The sequence below is a fragment of the Haemaphysalis longicornis genome, unplaced genomic scaffold (genome assembly GCF_048455015.1).
Source record: "Haemaphysalis longicornis isolate Haplotype H1 unplaced genomic scaffold, Haemaphysalis longicornis Haplotype H1 scaffold_6, whole genome shotgun sequence".
In the NCBI taxonomy this organism is placed as follows: Eukaryota; Metazoa; Arthropoda; class Arachnida; order Ixodida; family Ixodidae; genus Haemaphysalis; species Haemaphysalis longicornis.
Window position 1 is genome coordinate 69,035,470 of NW_027526407.1, and position 22,157 is coordinate 69,057,626.

At 48.2% G+C, this 22,157-nt stretch overlaps 1 protein-coding gene across 1 annotated transcript in view; it reads right to left on the bottom strand.

Moving 5' to 3' along the window:
* Nucleotides 1-6,454, bottom strand: part of LOC144143068 (uncharacterized) — a 29,446-nt gene extending 22,992 nt beyond the window's left edge. Inside the window, exon 1 of the mRNA XM_077674884.1 lies at nucleotides 6,424-6,454. Coding sequence (XP_077531010.1) covers nucleotides 6,424-6,454 — 31 coding nt within the window. The remainder of the gene's footprint in view (nucleotides 1-6,423) is intronic.
* Between the last annotated feature and the right edge of the window lie 15,703 nt (nucleotides 6,455-22,157).

A 22,157-nucleotide genomic window follows, 5' to 3' on the forward strand; every position in this document is an offset into this window, starting at 1 on the left:
ATGTGAATCCTCGACGGACATAAATAAAGGGAAGAAAATGCGGAACACGAGTCCACCGTTCAAACTAAAACGATGGTTTAATATGCATACTGAACCAGAAAAGGTTTTGGGGACCGAGAAGTGTGGGTAATTTTTTTGTGGTCAGATGGCTCATCAAAAAGGGCAAGTAAATTCACCAAAGAAGTCCACGCTCTGTGGCGCTCCTCCGTCAACGCTTCCTGGGAACAAAATTGCGGTGGACTTATTCAAATAAATCAGCCCCCACACACCGACGAACACATGCATAAATATATATATATATATATATATATATATATATATATATATATCGAGAGAGAGAGAGAGAGAATAAGGGTTGGCAGTCAAGAAAACCTCAGAAAGCAAAGGAGATAATGCAGTAGATCATGGAAACAGCTAAAGAATTTTTATGAGTCAGAAAGAAAGTGGTGAAAAAATGCCCGCCGGGTGGGATCCGAACCCACGACCTCCAGAATACCGGTCTGGTGCAGTAACCACTACGCTACCTGTGGGGTGGCTTCCCCGCCACTTTCTCGGGTATTTATGTTAAGGTTTTTTTTGTTTCCTGTACTTGGGGGTGGTAGCCAGCGCCACCCCCAAGTACAGGAGATAAAGGTTGGTGGTTAGCACTATGGCGACCAAAAACCATGCACACGATCCGCTAGCTAACGCGTTCCTTCGTCGTCCTCTGCTGTACCGCATCACATGGCACGTACCCACGTAGGTGATTTGCGTGTTCATTAGCATGTCCGTCCTAGTTGATAATGCTGTCATCTCACAGTTTGGCACGTTACGTACTATATATATATATATATATATATATATATATATATATATATATATAAAAGCAGTGGAAGAAACTTCTCGAGGAGCCAGAAGAAATATTTGAAAAATGGTAGACGCATGATTAAAGGGACACTGAAGTGATATGTAAACATTGCGGGATTACTAGCGCAAATTGTAGTCCGGAGTCCCCAGGCCATGTTTCGACCACTCTAGGCGCGTTTACGCGATTTTATTTAGTAGAAAAACTAATTCGAAAATGCTGTCCTCCTCTCTTTACGCTCGCCCATTTTCTGTGGCGTTTTCGTGTGACGTCAGGAGGGGATGAGCTGGCAATTGGCTGCGCTACTGCACGGCTCCCCGGCCTTCAGACAGAGTCAGTCGGCCCAGCGTTTCGTCCGCCGGCCGCCGACGGGTCGTCGCAATTCGTTCGCTCAGTTGAAACGAAGCCAGGACACGTTTGTGAATGGAAGAATGGGCCTTTCTTTACTTGGTTAGTTTGTACACTGTATCTAGCTCCAAGTCAAGGTCGCTTCACACAAGCGCTGCACAAGCGCACATGCGACGCTTCGCTGACTGGTACGCCAGTAGGAAAATATAAGGCCTCTTGAAGGCGGGAGAAGAGTCAGCGAAGTCAATATAGGTACTAAGGAAATAAAATCAACTGATATTTTTACCGTACAGCGTAAAACTAGGGCGCGGGAAGCACTTTTTTGCGCTGGGCGAACAAGCACAGCGGTCAGCAGCACGACTACGCATCTGCGAACGCTTTTCCGTCTACGAAATGCAATTGCTAGACGTGAGCTACTGTGGAAACTCGGGCGACGCTTACTGCACGAGCGCAGTACAACAAATAGTCACCTAAGCTGCTTGAAATGCCAAAACTAAATAAAAGTGTAAACCGGTTGTACAATATATACCCTATATTAGCAAGACTTCCGCGTCCCGGTCCGTGGCTCAGTGGTCTGGTGTGCTAGGTATGTCACCGCAAATGTTTTGCGAGTCACGAGTTCGAATCCTCGCGTGTGCGTGCTTTTTTTTTTTTGTAACTCAACTTTTTTGTTTTCCGCCGATGTTTTCTATATTGAGTTCACCTTTTTTTGGGCCGCAACGTTCATGGCTACACGAACTAGTTCACAAAACACGCGCAGGCTGGCACTGGCGCGCTAGCGAGTTCTCGTTGGCGTGCTGTTGCCATAAGCACCGACTGCTTGCAGGCAGTGGGCGCAGGCCAGAATGAAGAGACCCTTGGCCTGGTGCGAACACGCTTTTTACGATACAGGCATGAGGGAGGCAAGCTCCAAATATGGGGGAAAAGCGCATGACATTTGGGCGTCTGCGGGTACGCGGAGGGCGTTCATGCACTGCGTAGGTCTCGGCTAGTGAATGCTACGACTACAAGCCGTCCTGGGAGGCTTATCTTGTGCATTTTACAGCCGACAACATGGCAGAAGCGCGGTACGATGATTACTGAGATATTGAGAATGCCCATCCAACAACGCCATTGGTTATGTTTTACAGAACCGAAACCGAAACCGAAACTTGTGTGATTGCTAACCTTGGGCATCGTCCAATCACGGCGCCCCTCCTCTCAACGTCACAGCCTTAGTTGGTGCGGCCGCCGCAAACCGCGCATGGTAGTTTTTCTTCTTTCGCGCTTTGTAAAATAATTACCGATTTGTCAACCGGATAAACGATGAAAAGTGTGCTAATTTGAGCCAGTCTACGCAGTGCAAGCAAAAACGGGAGCTTGACAAATTCACTTCAGTGTCCCTTTAAAACAACAACAGTTGTTTACTGACATTTCGACTGGAGGACCAGTCTTCATCTTTAGGTTGAAGACTGGTCCTCCAGTCGAAATGTCAGTAAACAACTGTTTTTGTTTTAATCGTGCGTCTACCATTTTCTCAACTATATATATCTATATGTATGTATAGTCTGGAAAGATAAAAACTCACACAGAGCGCGAAAAAATAAGGTTAGTAGAGACAGACACACGAGAAAGACGTAGAAAATATAAATAAGTTTACTAACGTTTCAAGAAGGTCTCTGTCTCTACTAATCTTATATATATATATATATATATATATATATATATATATATATATATATATATATATATATATATACATATTTATATATTTATATACACAGTCTAGTCCACTTATAACAATATCCAAGTGCCAAGAAAATCCCATCGTTATAATCAATAATTGCAATAATTGTTATAAGCGCGTTGCGAAATAAACAGATGGAACTGAGATCAAAACATTTTATTCGCATGCCAGCAAGGTCGTACTGCTACTAATTTTCGGAAAAGAAGCCACACTTCTCCACCTTTGTCTGCCGCGTGTGAAGCAAGCGCAAATCTTTTCCAAGAGCATCTATAGGTGCTGCATCTAGCTGAGGCAAATGTCCTTGGCGGGAACTGCTGTAGCTGTTCATCCTTATGTCCGATATATTGTTATAAACGGTATCCGGTATCGTTATAAGTGGACTCGACTGTGTATATATATATATTTGAAACAATACACCTCCTACAGAGCACGAAAAATAGGTTCAGTGAAGAGACACCCACGTGAGAAACAATAACACCTGTTTACTCATGATCATTCCAAAATGACGACTTGTCTTCATCGGAGTAGAGTACCGACTAGTTAACACTTAGTCCACACTGTTCTATCCACCCGATGCAGCAAGGTTGGGGGAAGGTCAAGGTGAAGGAGCATGTTCATAACATCGGGTCTACGTGGTCTCCCATTCCTCCAGTCTAAGAATAAATCCCCCGTGCAATACTAAACCACACTTCGGTGCAAAAATACTGCGTATAATTTGCCTCAGAGTGTGCTTCACAGTAAAAAAGTCCCGTCGAAAAAACAACTGTAAAAGGGCTAGGGCTTGACCACAGATCATTACCATCAAAAAGTATCAGCATTAAATCAATGACTGTACCCTCCACTACGGAAGCCGGTAAGGGGAGCCCTTTGAGCAGCAGCTCAAAAGGGAACTTTACCCGGTGGTCTCGCCCACAGGGCAAAGCTGAACATGATTTCGCGGTCCGGCACACAGAACCGGCAGTGCATTGAAAACTGGAGTTCTGTCCGTAAGCGTTTTTCCGGTCCATCGCCTTAATATCCCCCATTCGCTTTCTATACCTGTTCTTTTAACTAGCCCAATTCCAAACTTTATTACAATCTTCTGTTAGTAGAGTGGCTAGAATGGTCCCTTTCTTTGAGAGTTTCTCAGTTGCTTGCATTCATGCATGACTCAGCAGTAGGCCTATCTATGGCGGGAAGGAATACAGGAAGCAATGTGCGGAACACGTGTCACCAGAATCAGACTTCTGCGTAGCTGGTGTACACCGGTCGTAGTTACGTGCAATGGCGTTCATGTGTCACAGCACGCGCTCTTCTGTTTCTGATCTGTTTTGTGAAGCGTGCACATGAGATTTTCAGACCTCCCGATTGCGGGCCAATTTGACAAATGTCCGTGTTCTACAAAGAAACGAACACAAACATTTGTTTCCTTGCTGCAAACGTGCGGGCATAGCGTGGCGGTAATCCGCTCGGCTCCTACGTTGAGGAACTTGCAATAAATCCCCAGCTTATTCAAACATGTTTCCTTATTCAAACAGCCGCGGCCATTTTAGATCCAGGACAACAATAAGAGAAACAACGGCGGTTCTACACAGAATTGTAACCTTACGTCGGTCACCGCAATACGTATGCTCCCTTTCTTACGGCTTCATTCTTTTTGTTAGCTCTGCAAACTATGTAGAGAAGGCTTTTTATTTGACCTACGTAATTTTATGACACAGCAGTGACTAGATCATTCTTTGTTCTACACTGACGCTTTCTTGTTTCTTTCGCTTTATTTCTTTCGCACAATGAAGTGCTTCATGCCATGGTTAATATTCAGCTAGCCCTGTTAAATTGCAGGATTATGTTTATTGTATTTGGAATTTTTGTTTTTGTTGTTTCTTGATGTCCGTTATGATATATATTATTTTGATATATACTTAAGGGTGACTCCTCTGATACATTGTTGTGTGTACATAGGTGTATGCATACACATTTATGCGTGTGTTAATTTTTGGACATATATTGGTGGGCGCGCGTATGTGTATAATTATTTTGATTATACACATGTATTATGTATGCACACACGCGAAATTTCGGTATTGCAAACAGCTACTTTGTACACGGCCAGCTACGCATCCCTGAAGTGTTCGCTGACCGCTTTTCCGTCTGCTGGAACCCCAATACTACAATGTTGGGATATAAATTATCTTGAAATTGGAATAGCTGGTTAACATAAATAATTAAGCTGACTAAATAAACACGTGAAATGTGGAAAAGATGCAGTTGCGGGAATCGTGTGGAGTCACCGGAAAACGGAATGCAAAAAAGAAACCCGAAACAAAGTAACTTAAAAATATTTTCTCTTTAATGCATTTTTGCCTTTATATCTGGTTAGGAATACCATAAGACAGCTTATGAACTTTTCAGTAACAGCGGCTCAGCCATGGCGGTATACGAGTAGCGGAAAGCACATTTCCGTTTTTGTCTATAGGTACCCAGCCCGTTTCAAAGGAGTCCTGGTTTACAATCCTGAAAATGAAGCTGACAAAGACGATGATGATAACGCTGCTAAAAGAAGAGAAGTAACAAGGACGCTGCCAAACAATTGTCCGTTTGCACCTGCGTGGCGACACGATGTCATTGTCATCTACTCCTCCCTTTCAGCAGCATGATCCAAGTTTGTGCGCTGAGTGATGAGGGGAACAAACAATTTTTTATGACATTTGAAACACAGTTATGGCGCTAATAATTCTCATGGAGGTGATATAAAACAAGTGCGATGAATAATAAGCCATTTGAGATAGCACACCTGAATTTTTCAATGCAAACATGCATCAGCCACAGCAGCTTGCGTTTAATTTCCGCCATCCAGTACGTGTCGTGTGGCCTTGATCAGAAGCGACGAAAAAAAGACGTGCCACCCGTCGGGCATTATTAAAGAAAGGGCGCATGGTTACGCGGGAATAGCTGCCAAGCAGACTTCATCGCTGACCGAGCCAGCTGTGTTCAACGCCATCGTCGCGGCACTTGAAAAAGCACTGTCCAAGGTTCTAAGCGCGGGCTTCGTAAAACGGACTTGTGACGAGTAGGGTCGCAGAATAAGGCGCGACGCCAGGCCACGTCGAGGCGGAGCCGTAACCCGGCTCCTGCCTACTGCAGGAAGTGTTTCGTTAAAGTCCTTTCCAGTCCAATCCCCTAGCTGACCCAGCTTTTGCTTCGCTTATAGCAGCGGCTGTGGAGAAAGTTGTGTCCTCAGTGGTGACTCAGTTAACCGCTAGCATTATGGAGTGTGTGTCCCGGGTGGCAGTGGCTCAGATAGCGCCATTCCTGCAACTGGCTCCGGCCACGTATAACTCTCCTCGAAATATCATTCCACAGGTGTCCTCTATTGCGGACAGTTCGTTACTCCGAGCAGAGTGTACTGCCCCCAGTTCCGCTAACAAAGTACCGATTGTTACACCTCCAAGTGGTGAACCCGAGCAGCTTGCTTGTTCAGATGCAGGCTCCTCGTCTTATCCCAAAAGTGGCTCGGAGTGCTTACCCCCGGCTTCCCACTCTTCAGACTCGGACATGGAATTTCAAAGTTGCCCTCTGGGTCCAGTCTCTCACTCCAGTAAACTAAACGACCGGGATCTCCAGGTACTGGGTCCCTAGACACTCAACCGAAACCAGAAAACAAGAAAAATAAACCGCGGACAGTGATCAAAGAAAGCATATTAGACGCTGCAGATGTGGCAGAGGGTCTTTCCCAGCCACAGGGTCCCTTAAAGTCCTCCGATGGAACTGCAGATCTATTACAGCCGGATTCGCGGACTTGCTTTGTCTAAGCTCCCAGTTTATTCCAGATTTATTTTGCTTCAGGAAACCTGGCTCAATAGCAATCAAAGCTTTAGTTTGTGTAATTACCACACGTTCATACTAGACAGTCTTTCACGAGGGGTTGGCCTCTTGATTTTACTTTCAAAGAAATTCGCTCATAAGGCCAAAGTATCATTCCAGCTTCGAAGATCAGATTGTGAAATTTTGATATTGGAGATCAGACTTCCTGGTTGTCTTCTTTTCTCTTTGGGGAACATTTATTTTCCAATTGGGGTTATTGATTCAGAACCCTTAGATCTCGCTCTTGCTGCGGCTGTGCCTCCCATTGTTGTTGCGGGAGTCTTTAATTCCCACCATATTTCTTGGGGCTACCAAACGAATTCCTGTGGTCTGCGCTTGTTAGATTGGATTACGGACAACAATTTGAAATGTATAAATTCGATTTGTCCTACCTGTATACATGAACTAACTCGATCTGTTTTAGATTTAACAGTTTGTTCTAGGGCTTTCTGTATGGTCTAGTGTTGACAGCCGGGCCTAGCAGTGACCACATTCCAATATTGTTTGATATTCAGTGCCCATTTAGCTCTCTAGTCCGGCGAAGTTGCACTTTTGTAGATTATCAGAAATTCCAAATCTTTCTGAAGGAGGCCATATCTTCTCTGCCCTGTAGAAGACATAACTGAACGGGCTACGGGTCTTTGTGCTGCCCTTACCACTTCGGCGCAGTCCTCGTTATTGGAAGTACGGTCTAAGGGAACTGTGTCGCCTAGTTTCTGGTGGCACAAAGAATGTACACGAAGCTTTAGACGCAGGAAGGCAGCCTGGAAGGAGCTTTGCTATAACATTGCCCGCTGAACTGAAGCAATTATAAGTATCATTCCACGATGTTCAAACGAGCCGTTTCTAATGCCAAACGTGCCTTTGACTGTCACCGCTGCCTAATTCTTTCTGAAACCACTAATAAGCGGGCCCTTTTTCGATTTCTTCGGTCTAGGAAAGCGGTCCCCCAATATGATAATTCGGACTCTATAGTGTTATCTTCCAGTTAAATCTCCGAGTCTCTATAGTCGATTGCTAGGGGTCTGCAAATTCGTTTTTCGTCTGCTCTAGCTACCTCATCTCCTCCATTTATAGTAGTAGAGGACTTCGTAGAAATTACGCATGCGGAGCTTTTTGATGCTATGTCAAAAATGCCAGCTGCGGCCCCTGGTCCGGATCACATTACTACTGAAATGTTAAACTTCTATACGATCAGGCACCGGAGGACTTGCTGAGAATGATCAATTATTCTCTCAGGAATGGATGGGTCCCCCATGTGTGCGGGATTGCTAAAATACTTCCTATACCGAAGAATGTTGGTGAAGACCTAGCTGTTGATAATATCAGGCCTATGTCTCTGACTTCGAACGCAGTAAAACGAATTGAGCGGATTTTGCTTCACCGAATTATGGAATATTTGTCAAGGCCTATCATCGTCAGCCCAAGTCAAATTGGATTTCGCCGAAGTTGCTCTATTTGGAGTGCCCACATCGACCTTGAAAGTCGTATGAAACTTGCCCGTCGATATTAACAGGTTGCCGCTCTAGTGACCTTGGATATTGCAAAAGCATACGAAAGCGTGGAGTACCCTGCGTTAATGTCTCGCTTACAGAAATTAAATTTCCCTAGATACATTATAGCATGACTGTGTGAATTCCTAAAGGACAGGCAGTTCTGGTGTGTGAGGGGCAACATTCGTTCCTCTCGGCACTCACAGAAAAGAGGTGTACCACAGGAGCTGTCCTTTCGCCGGTTCTTTTTAATATCCTGTTAAGCTCGGTCCCTGTGGTTTCGGGCGTTCATACTTACGTCCATGCCGACGATAGCGCGTTTTTCGCGTCAGCTTCTGACATACACGAACTGTATGTATTAATGCAGTCATATCTGAATACTTTTGATTCCTGGTTAGACAGTATCTTTATCACAATAAATGCCAACAAATGCTCTGTTGCAGCGTTTCAGTCCACATTTTCCATTAATATCACGCTCTGTTACCGTCAGCACATCATACCCTAGGTTAATTCTTTAAATTACTTTGGGGTAGTATACACCAGTCAACGTGACTGGAGTCCACATATAGAGCGTATAGCTACTAAAGGAGCACGTGCTGTTGGCATGTTGAGGCGCCTCAGCCATAGAAAGAGGGGAATGCGCCGTGTTTCTCTTCTGATGGTATACCGTATGTACGTGCGCCCTATTTTAGAGTTCGGGTGTGTTCTATTATCGGGGTCTGCAACATATAAGCTCCATCGTCTAGTTCTTCTGGAACGCCAGGCTCTTCGCTGCTGTTTAGGGCTACCTAAAATGCATCTAATGCGTTACTTTATTTGGAAGCCCGAGTTCCCCCTCTGTTACACCGATTTCGAATACTCACTGTGGATACTTTCCTGATAGCCTATGATGCGGTGGTTAACAGGGCACAATTTATATTTGTGGCTGAGCCAGCTGTGTTTCTGGCGGTCCAGTGGCCCAGGTCCTATCGGCCGCAAGCTACTCTAGCACAAAGCTTGCTGTCTCTATTAGGGGTTGCGTTCAATAATGTACTTCCATCTCTCGATAGAGGTAACCCGATAACGTCAACTTCCGGAACATCTTTCCCCAAAATGCTAAAATGGTCCCTGCCCGACTGCTCAATGGTATCCTACAAGATCATTTGGCATCAATTCAGCAAGGTACTATCATATATACAGATGCTTCTCAACCAGATGAAAAATCCGGAGTACGCATACATTTCCACTCTCTAAATTGGTCCTTTTCTGTTCGTCTGGTGGAATTCATCCCTATGTTCTATTTGGAATTCTTGGAAATTCTCTTGGCCCAACGAAAGCTTGAAATATTGATATCATCTCCACTCATAATTATAGATTCCCTTTCCTTTGGCATAGCACTTTCTTCTCTTAAAGACTCACCTCTTCTACGGACGTTTCGATCACTTCTTCTGGGTGTAGGAAAAAATGGTCCCGGAAAAAATGGTCCCGGAAAAAATGGTCCTGGAAAAAATGGTCCCGGAAGAAATGGTCCCGGAAAAAATGGTCCCAAATCCAAGGTAGGAAAAAATGGTCCCGGAAAAATTGCTCCCGAAGCCAAGGCAGGAAAAAGTAGTCTTGTTCGAGTAAATCCGTTTAATCGCACCAAGAACGCTTGTTTTACCGAAATTCAGGTTGGCTTGCTTTCATGGCCTCTCCCATGTTTATTTTCTAATTTGCTGTTACGCTAGCTTAATCCCCAGATGTTTCGCATTGATGATGTCTCAACCACATTTAGCATGCATAAATCTCAGCACATCTCTGTTTTGAACCGGCACGTTGTGAGGAGGGTAAACCGCTTCTACACAACCTCGGCAGGTGAAGGTACCGACACGAAAAACAGGATCCTGGTGATGTGTAGTGAAAGGAACGAGCGTCAGAGGGGGCTGCCCAGGGGGCTAATCAGGCGTGGACGGGGGCTTTCGTACGAACTTTCGTAAAGTTTGTACGAAAGTTCAAGGCATATCAACAGAAAATTTCGCCTTCACATTCTCAAAGTTGTAAGCACCCCTGCCACATGTTTTTTTCCTTAACTTTTCCTTACACTCTTTGTTGCTATTTGTTTCTCTTGAATGCTTTTTTCTTTTGTTTATTCATGCTTTGGAGTTAAAGATTGTATATTTTAATTGTATTTACATTTACATTTTGGTGGCCGGACATTTCGGTGCACGGACATTTCGGTGCACGCACTTTTCAGCGCACGGACGTTTCAGCGCACGGACGTTTCGGTGCACGATGTCTCGGTGCGATCATTTCAGTGCACGGGATGTCCCAGACATTAACTTAAAGCTTGAGCTTTAATATTTTAATTTCGATATGACTTTACGTTCGAGAGTTGGGTTTCGGCCGCACTGCGCAGAAACGAAGGCTAAACCAAGGCGGAGCATCAGCGCGTAAATCCCTATTTCAATTTACACCGATTCTGATGAAACCTCGCAGCGTAGAGCTTTAATGACCTTCCAGACACTGAGATAGCGGTGTCCGACTAAGCTTCTAAACCGGCGGTTCCAGTTCTCGCAGTTGTTTGTGCGGTTTTAATCCAATTACTTGCACTAAATTTTTAATCGATGCTCAGCCCTACCATCCATCCATCCATCCATCCATCCATCCATCCATCCATCCATCCATCCATCCATCCATCCATCCATCCATCCATCCATCCATCTGTACATACATCGCCCACCCATCCATCCAGATTTTAGCCTCCACAGGAGTTAATTTCTGCCCCTTGTAGGAATATTAAAGCATTCCATCTCTCTCAACCCTTTAACCGAAACGCAAACGCACAAAAGCACAGCCGCAAAAAAGTTCAGATCTGACTAACTTGAAGAGAAACACGTCGACTGGAGCATGGGACCATTTTTTCCTAGATGGTCACTGGGACCATTTTTTCCGGGACCTTTTTTTCCGGGACCATTTTCTCCGGGACCATTTTTTCCGGGACCATTTTTTCCGGGACCATTTTTTCCGTTTCCGCTTCTTCTACCTCATATAACTGAAGTTGACTTTCTTTTGGTCCCTGGGCATGCGGGAATCACCTTTAATGAAACGGAAGATTCACTGGCAATGGAAACACTCTCCGGGCCTCTTGTCGATGTCATTGAGACAACGCCTTTATTAGCCGCCGCAAGGTTCCGCATATTGTTGAAGCTGCAAGGGCAGCACGAATCAGTCATATTGTCTCTGGGAGATTTTTGTCATCTATAATTCTCCTGGAAACCAAATTGGTGCCCTTCACTCGACGTGGAGGTGATTGTAATAAGCATTCGATGTCATGTGCCCCAGTTGAATAGATACCTCCACAGGTCTCATCTGGCGCAGTCTACTATGTGCAGCCATTGCAATGAAGAAAAGTCAGTCGATCATTTCCTTTTGTCCTGTCGACGATTTTCAAGCCTCAGACGTCAGCTCCTTGAGGTGCCACTTCATAGCCTGGGATTGGCTTTGTCGGTGCCGGCTCTTTTATCATTTGGGGCTTCAGAAGTGAGATATTTCCGCCGGGATGTTTGTTCTGCTCTTCTGCACTTCATAGAAAATCCCAAAAGGCTCACAACCTAATCCGAATCTTATTCTGGCACCTCACCAAAGCCCTTCAAAAGCATTCATTTCTGAATATGTTTCTAATATTTTTCTCCCTCCTCCTTCTTTTGCTCCATCTTCTTCTTCTTCTTCTTCTTCTTCTTAGAATAAATAAATAAGAATAAATAAAACATTCCTCGGTTACACCTAAATCTGCTTACGTGCTTTGAGGGTGAAAGCCTGGCGATACTTCTTAACAACGTGTTTATTTCTAAGTCATAATTTTATCTCGTTCATTGGTTTCGTTTCATTGTCTTTTCGCGCGAATCACATCAACCAGCTTTGTTTCTTATATAATATGTATGCGTCCCTTTCTCCACTTTCATTCCTTCGCGTTACGGCACGATTACATCAGCAAGCAGATTGGCACACAGCACAACCTTTCTAGCATCAGGGTTTCGCATCGCTAGTGTTTAATTGTTCTACTCACGTGCCATCAGCTTAAGGTGTCACGTGGTACACACTATTCGTCAACTTTTAAGTTTCCAATTATTATTTGGGCGAATTTGGGAACTGATGACATTGCCCGTCAAACCTCCTGATGCCTGGCCAATCCCCTAGTGGGTATTGTTATGGCCGAGTTGCGGACCCGGCACACCAAAGCACGGACATGGGCCCTATTTCTCGCGCTCGTCGGTATCGGTGTGCCACGTGCCAATCCGCATTGAATACCGCGGTTCATCAACCCTGCGTTAACCGCTATCCTTAAACTCTGAGCGATTTCACAGGAAACTAGGGCCATCCCCGCAAGGGCGATTCTGATAAATAGAGAAAGCGGAGACAAGAAAGAAGAAGACTTCGAAGGCGCGGGCCAGGAAATCTGTAATCGGCGAACAGCATAAGTCAAGCACCCAGGCGCGCCTCGTACTTGGAAAAAAGGTCTTCCCTTACCAGTGGCGCCATCCCATCTTCTCCTTTGTGGTCACGTGGGCAAGCAACCAGAACGGCCTCGCGCGATGGCGGCGACTCTATGCGTGAGACTGTCGGTCTGTTATTGGACCAGAGATTTGGGAGTTGAATTCCTTAGGAGAACTGTAGGAGCTTTAGCTGGAACAAAAAAATTTACACCATGTTCCCGTGGGGGAACCCTGAGTAGTATGCAAAGCAGCCATGGGGTCGATTCAAGTGCCCATCAGTTTTCAGTTCGTCGTTTCCGTTACATTGAGGTACGTAGCTACCGTTATATTTGCAGTTTGGTTTCCATGGTAACTACCACACTTTTCACTTGTTGCGCCATCCACATACCCACTGCGCATGCTCGGCTTGCTGAACGCCCGGTGGTGTCTTACCCTTTAATGGCTCCTGGAGCGACAGAGTTACCGGTGTCTTCCTGGGTCGGACCGAGATGAACCAAGCATGCGCAGTGGGGGTGTGGACGGCGCCACAACAAGGGAGGGGGCTCAAGACGAGCATGCTTCCCCTTAAAGGGCTCCTGGAGCGGCATTGTTTCCGGTGTCTTCCTGGGCCGCTGGATGGACGGACGACGGACGATGGAGCCGTGAGCAAGAGATACTTTGCATCTAAAAGGTGGTGTTGCGAGCCGCCGAGTGTAGCTGTTGCTGTTGCTGGCATTGCGATTCGTTAAAGGCACAGCATTCAAACTTCTGCTCATCATGTAAGTACGTGTATAAAGTTTTTTCTCCTTCATCAGAAAGCATCGGTCTCTTGATCAACGTTTCCGGTCAGGAGTCCTTCAACCAAGATGGATTTCCCGAACCCCGAACGCGACACAACTGGTGGCAGCGGCGGGTTCCGACCACGCAATTCACAACAGCATCTCCCACAAAATAAGAGCAACAGCCGAGACGAGAACAAGTTTATACCTCAGTTGACAGAGCACCGCACTGCTACTGTGCGTTGCAATCGCATCGTAGCACAACTAAAAACATTTAGGCCCGGGCACACATTTTCGTGAATTTGGATGCCTGCAACGTCTGTTTACAATAACAAGGACGGTAGCAACTTGCACTGTGGTTTACCTTTATCTTTATCTTAAGCCTGGCTATGTCCACTGGAGGATGAAGGCCTCTCCCAAAGATTAGTAGCCACGCCCATGGAGAATCTGAAGGCCGATAGTGTGATTCTATAATCATTGGGGGGTTTGTATCGAATGTGCGCAGTAGACTTGCTAAATCCTTGCCTGGTGAGGAAATGCTGTTGGTCGAGGGTTTGCCTTACAGGCTTTACCTTACCTGCAGTGAAATGTATATGGTGTGTGTGTCAGGTAATGCTAGTATGATCTTAGCGAAAAATTGAGGAAAGGAGCTTAGCATGACATGCAGGCCGGTTTCTTAAATTGAAACCGTAGATAATACTGTCAGTCGTTATTTTACCTAGCGATGGGGTAAGGCTATGTCCAGAGTACCGACATAACAACCATATCGTGAGCTATGGACGTAAAAGAATGGCGTGTCACGCGGTTAGTTTGGCTGAAACGTGAAATGACGTCATTCTTTTAAGATATTACGGAAGTTGCGGCAATAATCTGAACCCGGCTGTTAAGTGTTAATGAAGGCCGCCGGTGGCCCATGTATTGGCGTCGCCTCCGCTGGTAGCTACGATCCTGTGTCCCTTTCATGTAACCGCACGGACGCCAAGTTCGGAGCCGCGGAGAGCGTGTGTTGCGCCCGTCGTTTTGTGTGTCAAAGGATTGGGGTGCTTAGCCTGAGTACCTCTGTCGTGCCGGAGGTGGCTGGGTCATTCGGCATGACAAGCTGACGGGAAGCTGAATGACGGTGTGTCTCATAGTGTCGAAAAGGTGCGCGGTGTAAGTTTTTGAGAATCTGCGAAGCCGGCGCCGGGCGCGCTCCGGTGACGGGTCGTTCGCCTCGACGGCGGCGCCCCCGTAGTCTGGGAGGGGATTAGCAACGACTCCCTCTTTGTCCCGGCGCGCGCGCAGACAAGGCGCAGACGAGGACGCGGGGGAGGTTAGCCGCGCGAGCTTTGGAGCAGATGCCGCCCGCTGAACGTAATGGGGTGCCCACTTTAGGCCGCAGATGTCCTGTATTTGCTTGTCGGGTGTAATAGCGTGCGTGGGAAACGCACTATGAGTGCATATGAGAGAGTGTTGAGTCACGTGACCGCAGGTGGGTACATGTGTGTGATTGGCTGGTTTCTGTGGCCAATCAATGGTTTGTATTAATTGTTTTGAAAGGTTTTTCTCTCTTTCTTGAACGCCCCCTTCTTGGAGGCGGGGTTTTTGGTATCAAAACCGGAGTGTTGGGTTTTGTCGAGGGTCGGTCGAGAGGGGACCTAGTTCAGTATACATCTCGGCCGAACAGGCTGCTGCTGTCAGAGTGACAATGTAACCGTCACTCTGACCATATGTAAAGTTGGAGTAATGTAAATAGTGTAAATAAACCTAATATCCAGCAAGGAAGGCAGTCCTCATCCCTCACCCGCTCCAAGCATCGGTCGTCGGTCATCGGAGCGAGTCGAGATCGTCCTCTCGGCTCGCTCATCAAAAGAACATCACTATTTCGTCTCCATCAGTTCGCCAAGAAGATGGAGAGGCGAAATTTAACTCCGGCCTTATAAACCTTTTCATGCATTAATCTGTCATAAGATCAGGACATGTCCTGGGTTGTATGGCGCATGCGCAGTTACATATTTCGGTCGACTGCACCATTTATGGGGCCACTAGCACAGCCCACTGATAAAATGGCAGCTCGCAGGATGTAGTTGAAAAGGTTTATAGGCCCCGTAGAAACAACTACAGCTTACGAAACTAATCCAAAACGGTAAAAGTGAAGACAAACGTAAAAGAAACTGTACGATGTCAGCTGTAACATAAAAATTTCGCCCATCTTCTCGCGAGGGGAGCCCTGATGTGATGCGACGCATCAGGGGGGGGGGGGGGGGGGAGTTCAATTGGTGTTTCCATTGGGTTGATTCTCTAAATCGCGGGAAACGTGTTGTGAACGCGTATGATGCATACGCAGGAAAGATGGGCGTCATTTTCATTCTTTTACTGAGAGAGAGAGAGAGACTGGTTGCCATTTTCAGCGGTTGCACTTTACTTTGAGCACGACGGCTTTGTGGTCGCTGAAGTACACGGTCAGTGGATCGTGAGCGCTGACTGAACCGCCGCAACGCGCTACCCCCTTTATATTCCCAGCGCCTGAAGGGGACAAGACAGCGGAGATGAGTCGCGCATGCGCGCACTTGCGCGCCGGAGCAGACGCGAGCGGAGCGAAGCGCGCGCGCGCAGCTGTTGTTGTTTATGATAATGAGACGGATTTAGAGTGTTGCGCCAGCTGTCGGAGAGAAGAACGGGGGAGAGTTGCACATACGCAGGTGGTGTGCGGACGCCGACGACGCTGGAGGGACATACCCCAGAGCAAGAGATGCGTATCTAATAAAGAACGCGCAAATATATATTAAACGCAGCAAGCTTAGACAGCCATTCCCTAAACAATATAGAAAGCTATATCGCTCGGCTAGCTGAATCGATTTCCTCTGTCATTGTACGTCTTTAATAGCTATCCTAACGTGAAAATCTGGTCATCTGCTGCACTGAGCTACAGAAATGCTCCCTGCGGTGGGGGCAGCAACTGGTGCTCCACTGCCGGGGTCGCTTCAGAGTCCGTTGCCTGATGCCCCACCAAGTCTGGCCATCCAGCCGGCAGTGCCTCCTTCCACGTTGCTGGCGGCTTCCCCCGAGCCGCCTGGCTCTCTCGGAGCTTCTCCAGGACCCTCGATAACTCCAGGCCAATTAAGCCGTGAGTTTTCCCCATCTGAACAACCTCTTCCAGGGAGCCAGAGTGATATCTCGGACATCTCTGACATTACTGATGCCTCTTCCACTGGCACCGAGATATGCGCTGATCAGGCCAACAATCTCTCCGAAACTCCAGAACCATTTAAGAATGTGCAAGCTCCCAAGCGCCGTCGGGGATCAAATAGTCTCTACAAAGCCTTGGACGTGCACGCAGTTGTAAAGAACCCCTTGAGATACGGGCTTGTCGTAATTGTAAAGCCAACCGATTAGCGCTTCGTCCTCGTGCATTCTTTGTCCTTCGTCTTTTTTGCGCTATACATCTGTTAATAACGATTCCTCAAAAATCATCACTAGGTTCAACCCAATATCCGTCAAGGAGGGTTTGGAATCTCTGGCTCCCGATGGCGTGCTGCAAGTGCGTCCTAACTACAGACTTAACCGCATGGCCATCGACACACGTAATGCTGATGCAACGGAGCGCTTGCTGAAAATTTCAAGCGTTGCGGGGATTCCGGTGACGGCATACAAACCACGCCCAAGCAAATGCGGTGTTGGCGTAATTCGGGTTGTAGCCATGGACATCTCAGAGCCTGAGATTCTCGAGGCTTTGCGTCGAAGAATACCAGTCAAATCGGTCCGCAGACTGGGCAAATCATCCGAAAGCGTGCAAATAGTCTTTGCTACTGAATCGACCCCTGAACACGTCATTATCGGTTACACACGCTACCGTGTGTATGCCTACGTTGAATCACCCAGGCAGTGCTCCAAGTGTCTTCGCTTCGGCCATGCGGCAGGCGTGTGCAAGCTTACAACGCGCTGCACTCGATGTGGTGGCAGCCACGACCGTGCCATGTGCGAAGCCGAGAACCTTCATTGCGCCAACTGCGGGAAAGAACACGAAGCGACGTCTGGAAAATGCTGGGCCTGCCGTGATGAACAAACAATATACAAATACAAGACCACTCATAAAACTGACTATAAGTCTGCCAAAGCTGCCGTAGAAGAGCAGGTCATCACTGGACGCAAAAAAGCTTCAAGGAGGCGTGCGCAGAAGGGAGGCAAACACTTCTCCATGGACGTCGATAAAGACTTCCCGGCACTACCCTCCCTTCATAGCAAGGAGCGACAAAAATCCAAAACAACAGCAACCCCCGAGGCGACCGCATCTGCAGTTATAATACTTCCAGCAACAATGGGCGGTCCCGCTCCGAAATCAGGCGGTGCCCCTCTTCCGGATCGGTTAGGCACTACCTCTTCGAAGCCTGCACATGTGCCTCCTTCTGACCCAACAGGTGTCCCTCAACCAGCTCCTCGTAAAGCGCCGGAATCTCAACCAATAAATTCCCCATCATCAACACCGGCTACAACGCCCACTCCTGCTGCTCGGTCAACTAGAACCAACTCTCGTGTCACACTGAAAGGACAGCGCGGATCGCCAGCCGCGAGCAGCTCTGGATGCCTCGCTTCTTCAATCTCCACTCTCGTGGAGGCTCTGCGCTTGGTTCTAAGCCCTCTTTCCGCACCAGTAGCCAATGCCGTGTTGACGATTCTCGATTTTATCTCCCCTCTACTCGCACAATGGCTGTAACGGCAACGACTATGATACGGGCCCCCTCAGTGCATCAAATTCGGGAAAAAGCAACAATCTTCCAATGGAACGCGCGAGGACTTAGACAGCGGCTTCCAGATTTCCGCCGCTTTGTTAAAAAATATCAGTTCCCGCTCATCACCATATCGGAGTCCCGATTAACCACAGATGTACGATTATCGGGATACGTACTTTTGCGGTCATCAACTGGAGCAGCAAAGACGAGGGTTTTACTAGGGGTGCGTAACGACCTTACCCTACTCGAACACAACCTGCCACCTGACGCATCCAATGAATTCGCAGCCGCCACAGGGCGACATGCTGGCATCTCTTTCACCATTATCGTTGCGTACATCACTCCAAACGCATCACTGAACGCCACTCGCATCGAAGACATTATTCGCGCTACACCGCCTCCGCACATCCTGACCGGAGACTTCAATGCGCACCACCCTTCGTGGGGAAGCAAAAAAACCACGGCTAAAGGACGTCGCCTTTTGGACATTGCTGACCGCCTTGGTTTAAGTGTAGTAAACGCCGGGGACCCAACATATCATCGTGGAAGGATGTCGAGCGCCCTTGACGTCACCATGGTTTCCGCGGCGTTGCTGACGACCACAAGCTGGTATGCCGACATTGAGTCCCACGGAAGCGACCACATACCAACGTACATCACTCTGGGTGGCTTACCTGCAGGTCGTCGTAAACCTGCAGTTCAATTTGTGAACTGGAAAGGTTTCACCACCGCAATAGAAGAGAGAGCTGACACTTTCTCTTCTTACGATGACGCTATCGACAGCATCACGAAAGCCCGGAGGTTGTGCAGCAAAGCTGGCAGGCTTCCAAAGGAGTATACTGTGGCTGATGCTGAATATGACAATCTTCGGGCGATCCGCAGAAGGGCGGAAAGACGTGCGCGGAAAACATTAGCGATTGAAGACGTACGAGCGGCCAGACGCACGCAAAAGCTCATTCAGAGACATTTGGAAAAGCTCGCCAAGCGTGAATGGATGTCGTTTTGCTCCGAATTAGACCCCATTAAGCCCCTCACGAGGGTATGGAGTCTAGTTCGTGGTCGTCGTGCACCACGGACTCAGTTATATTCCTTCCCATCAATTTCCTTGAGAATGAAGACAACTGACCTGGATGTGGCTGAAGCCTTCTGTGCCAAAATCACCTCCACGCAAGGGTCACATAGTACAAGTACCGTAGGAGCAATGAGCCCCCCATCGGCGCACACATCTTATCTGGACACACCATTTTGTGTGGCGGAACTCGAGGCCGCCCTGGCTTCAGTTCAGAAAGCTTCTTCCCCAGGTCCTGACGGCATTAGCTACGGGGTTCTGAGTCACCTTGGTGCTAAAGCGAAGCGGTGGCTTCTCTCAGTGTTTAACCATTCTTTGGAAACCGGCCACCTTGAACCAGAGTGGAAGTGCGCCCGCATTGTACCAGTCTTAAAGCCTGGCATGGTGCCCACGCACATTGACTCGTATCGGCCGATTGCGCTCCTCAGCTTCATTGGTAAACTGATGGAGAAGATGGTACTACAGCGCTTGGACTGGGATCTCACTGAGAAAGGTATATATCCGTCGCAGATGTCAGGCTTCCGCAAGGGTCGGAGCAGCATCGATAACGTGACTGCCCTTGCACCACGTTAAGGAGGCAAAGGCTTGACGGCAATTGACCATCGCAGTCTTTAGTGACACAAAATCGGCTTATGACTGCGTGCTCCATGGAGCTATCTGCACAGCTATGAGGTTCGCAGGTATTTCGGGACGCATGTACGATTGGATCTGTGATTACCTCTCCGGCAGAAGCATTTACATGCGCGTAGCAGATAGCGACACGCCATCGCACAATGTTACCCGCGGTGTTCCCCAGGGCGGCGTCCTGAACTATTTTTAACCTGTCCTTGGTTGGTCTTGAGAGATGTCTGCCGCAGTCGGTGAAAATCTCAATGTACGTAGACGATATATGCATTTGGTTCTCACGCCGCAACGGGCGTGTGATTCGAGCGAGACTACAGTGCGCTATTAACTCGGTTGCGAAGTTTTTTCTGGAAAAGAACAGCCGCCACGCGCGACGACCGCCACGTGCTACGAGCGCCAGCCTCCCCGGGCTCGTGCTCCGCCATCGCCTCGGGCACGGGCCCCCTGGCCCTGCCCTACCACTGAATTTGAGTGCGCACCGCCCAAGATCCGCTCATGCCACTAGAAAACCCGACAGGCGAGGAAGGCGCAAGCTCAAGCGCAAACGCTCTTCCCGAAACCCTCCATGCGACGCCTCTCGCAACGGAACCTTCGCACGCCATGGAATTAGAAGCCGAAGAAAACCTTGAAAACGACCTCGCGCCACCAGAGGAACATGCAGAAGCGGAAGAAGGCTCATGGATGGAAGTACACAGCCGCAGCAGGCGACGAAAACTGGCCAAGGAACGCCAACTAGCTACCACTTCAACGGCACCGCCTCAGACTACAACGCCTTCAACGAATCAGAGAAATCTACCAAGGCTGCCGCCTCTTCCGAGGAATGACTTCAAGGTGATCATTCGACCTCGCGACTCTTTAGACCTCAATCATTGGACAACCGTACAAGTATGAACAAGCCTTCGCAGCAGACTCGAAGCAGACACATCGAATTCGTTTGACAAAACCATCCTACGACACAATAAACTGCGCATCGACGCGAAGCAAAACATCATAATTTACAGCACTCCGGATTTGAACATGGCAAACAAGCTCACCAAACTCCAAACGTTGCGTCTCGGAGCAACCGACTACGCAGTCACGGCATACACGGCAGCCCCGGACGAATCAGTGAAAGGGATAGTGCATGGAATTCCCCCGGGAACAACACCAGACGACATTTTGGACAACCTGGAAGCTCCAGGACATGAAATTCTTTATGCCCGAATGTTGGGACAGACGTACACGGCAGTAATCACTTTCGCCGGAAAACGACTCCCCTTTTTCGTGTATTACATGAACGGCGAAATGCGATGCACTCCCTACCGCCCAACAAGACATGTCTGCCGAATTTGCCTCCAAGAGGGACATCGAGCCGATGTGTGCCCTACACCCGACACTGCAAAATGTCTGACATGTGGAACAGCCAACCCCGATCCTGACCACCCATGTGCGCCCAAATGTGTGCTGTGCCACGGAGAACACGCAACGGCAGCGCGCGAGTGCCCACAGAGACTGAGGCGCCCGTACCTACCGCGGGCTACCACTGGACTACCACCTGCATCTGGCCGAATGAGCCGCAGAGACTTCCCGCCCCTCCGGACAGAAGACCCCGGACACCGGTCCCAACCGCCAGAACACCGAGTCCGCTCCCAGTCTGGTCTCCGAGCCAAGAGGGGGCATTCCAAGGAGAGCGCCAGGGCCAGCAGCCAGCGTCAGCCTGACCCGGGAGCACCAAAGGTGAGCTGGGCAGCGCAGCTTTTTCAGAGTACCACTGCTCAATCCCTCCCCACCTCTCCGCCTGCCACACAAAATCTTGCAAGCAGTCATCCGCGCGCAGACCAATTCATCGCCGAATTGCGGAAAGCTAACGAGGTAAATGCCCAACTTATGGCGCAAATTCGGCAGCTTCCAGAATCCGACAGACAGCGACAGGAGGAAATCCGTCAACTACGAGCAGCATTAGCAGCAGTGGCCCCAACATCGCCGCTTCTATCGCCCTCACGGCCTCTAGAACCAGTGCAAGCTACACACCCATCACAAACGCCTGAACAAGCTCCATCTAGAAATGAATCAGTCGAAATGGAGAGCCAGTCAGAACCAGAACAGTCGAAGCTAGACATGATTATGAACGTCATTCAGGATACGCAGCGCGCTATGCAGGATACGCAGCGCGCTATGCAGGACTTATTTACGGCAACGCAGGATAACATGCTCGCCATATCGAATTTGCGTGAAGACATACAGCCTATCCTGGATAGAGAGGCTGCGCGGAAGAAATTAAAAAATCGGACAACGGAAGCGTCGCCTTCAGAC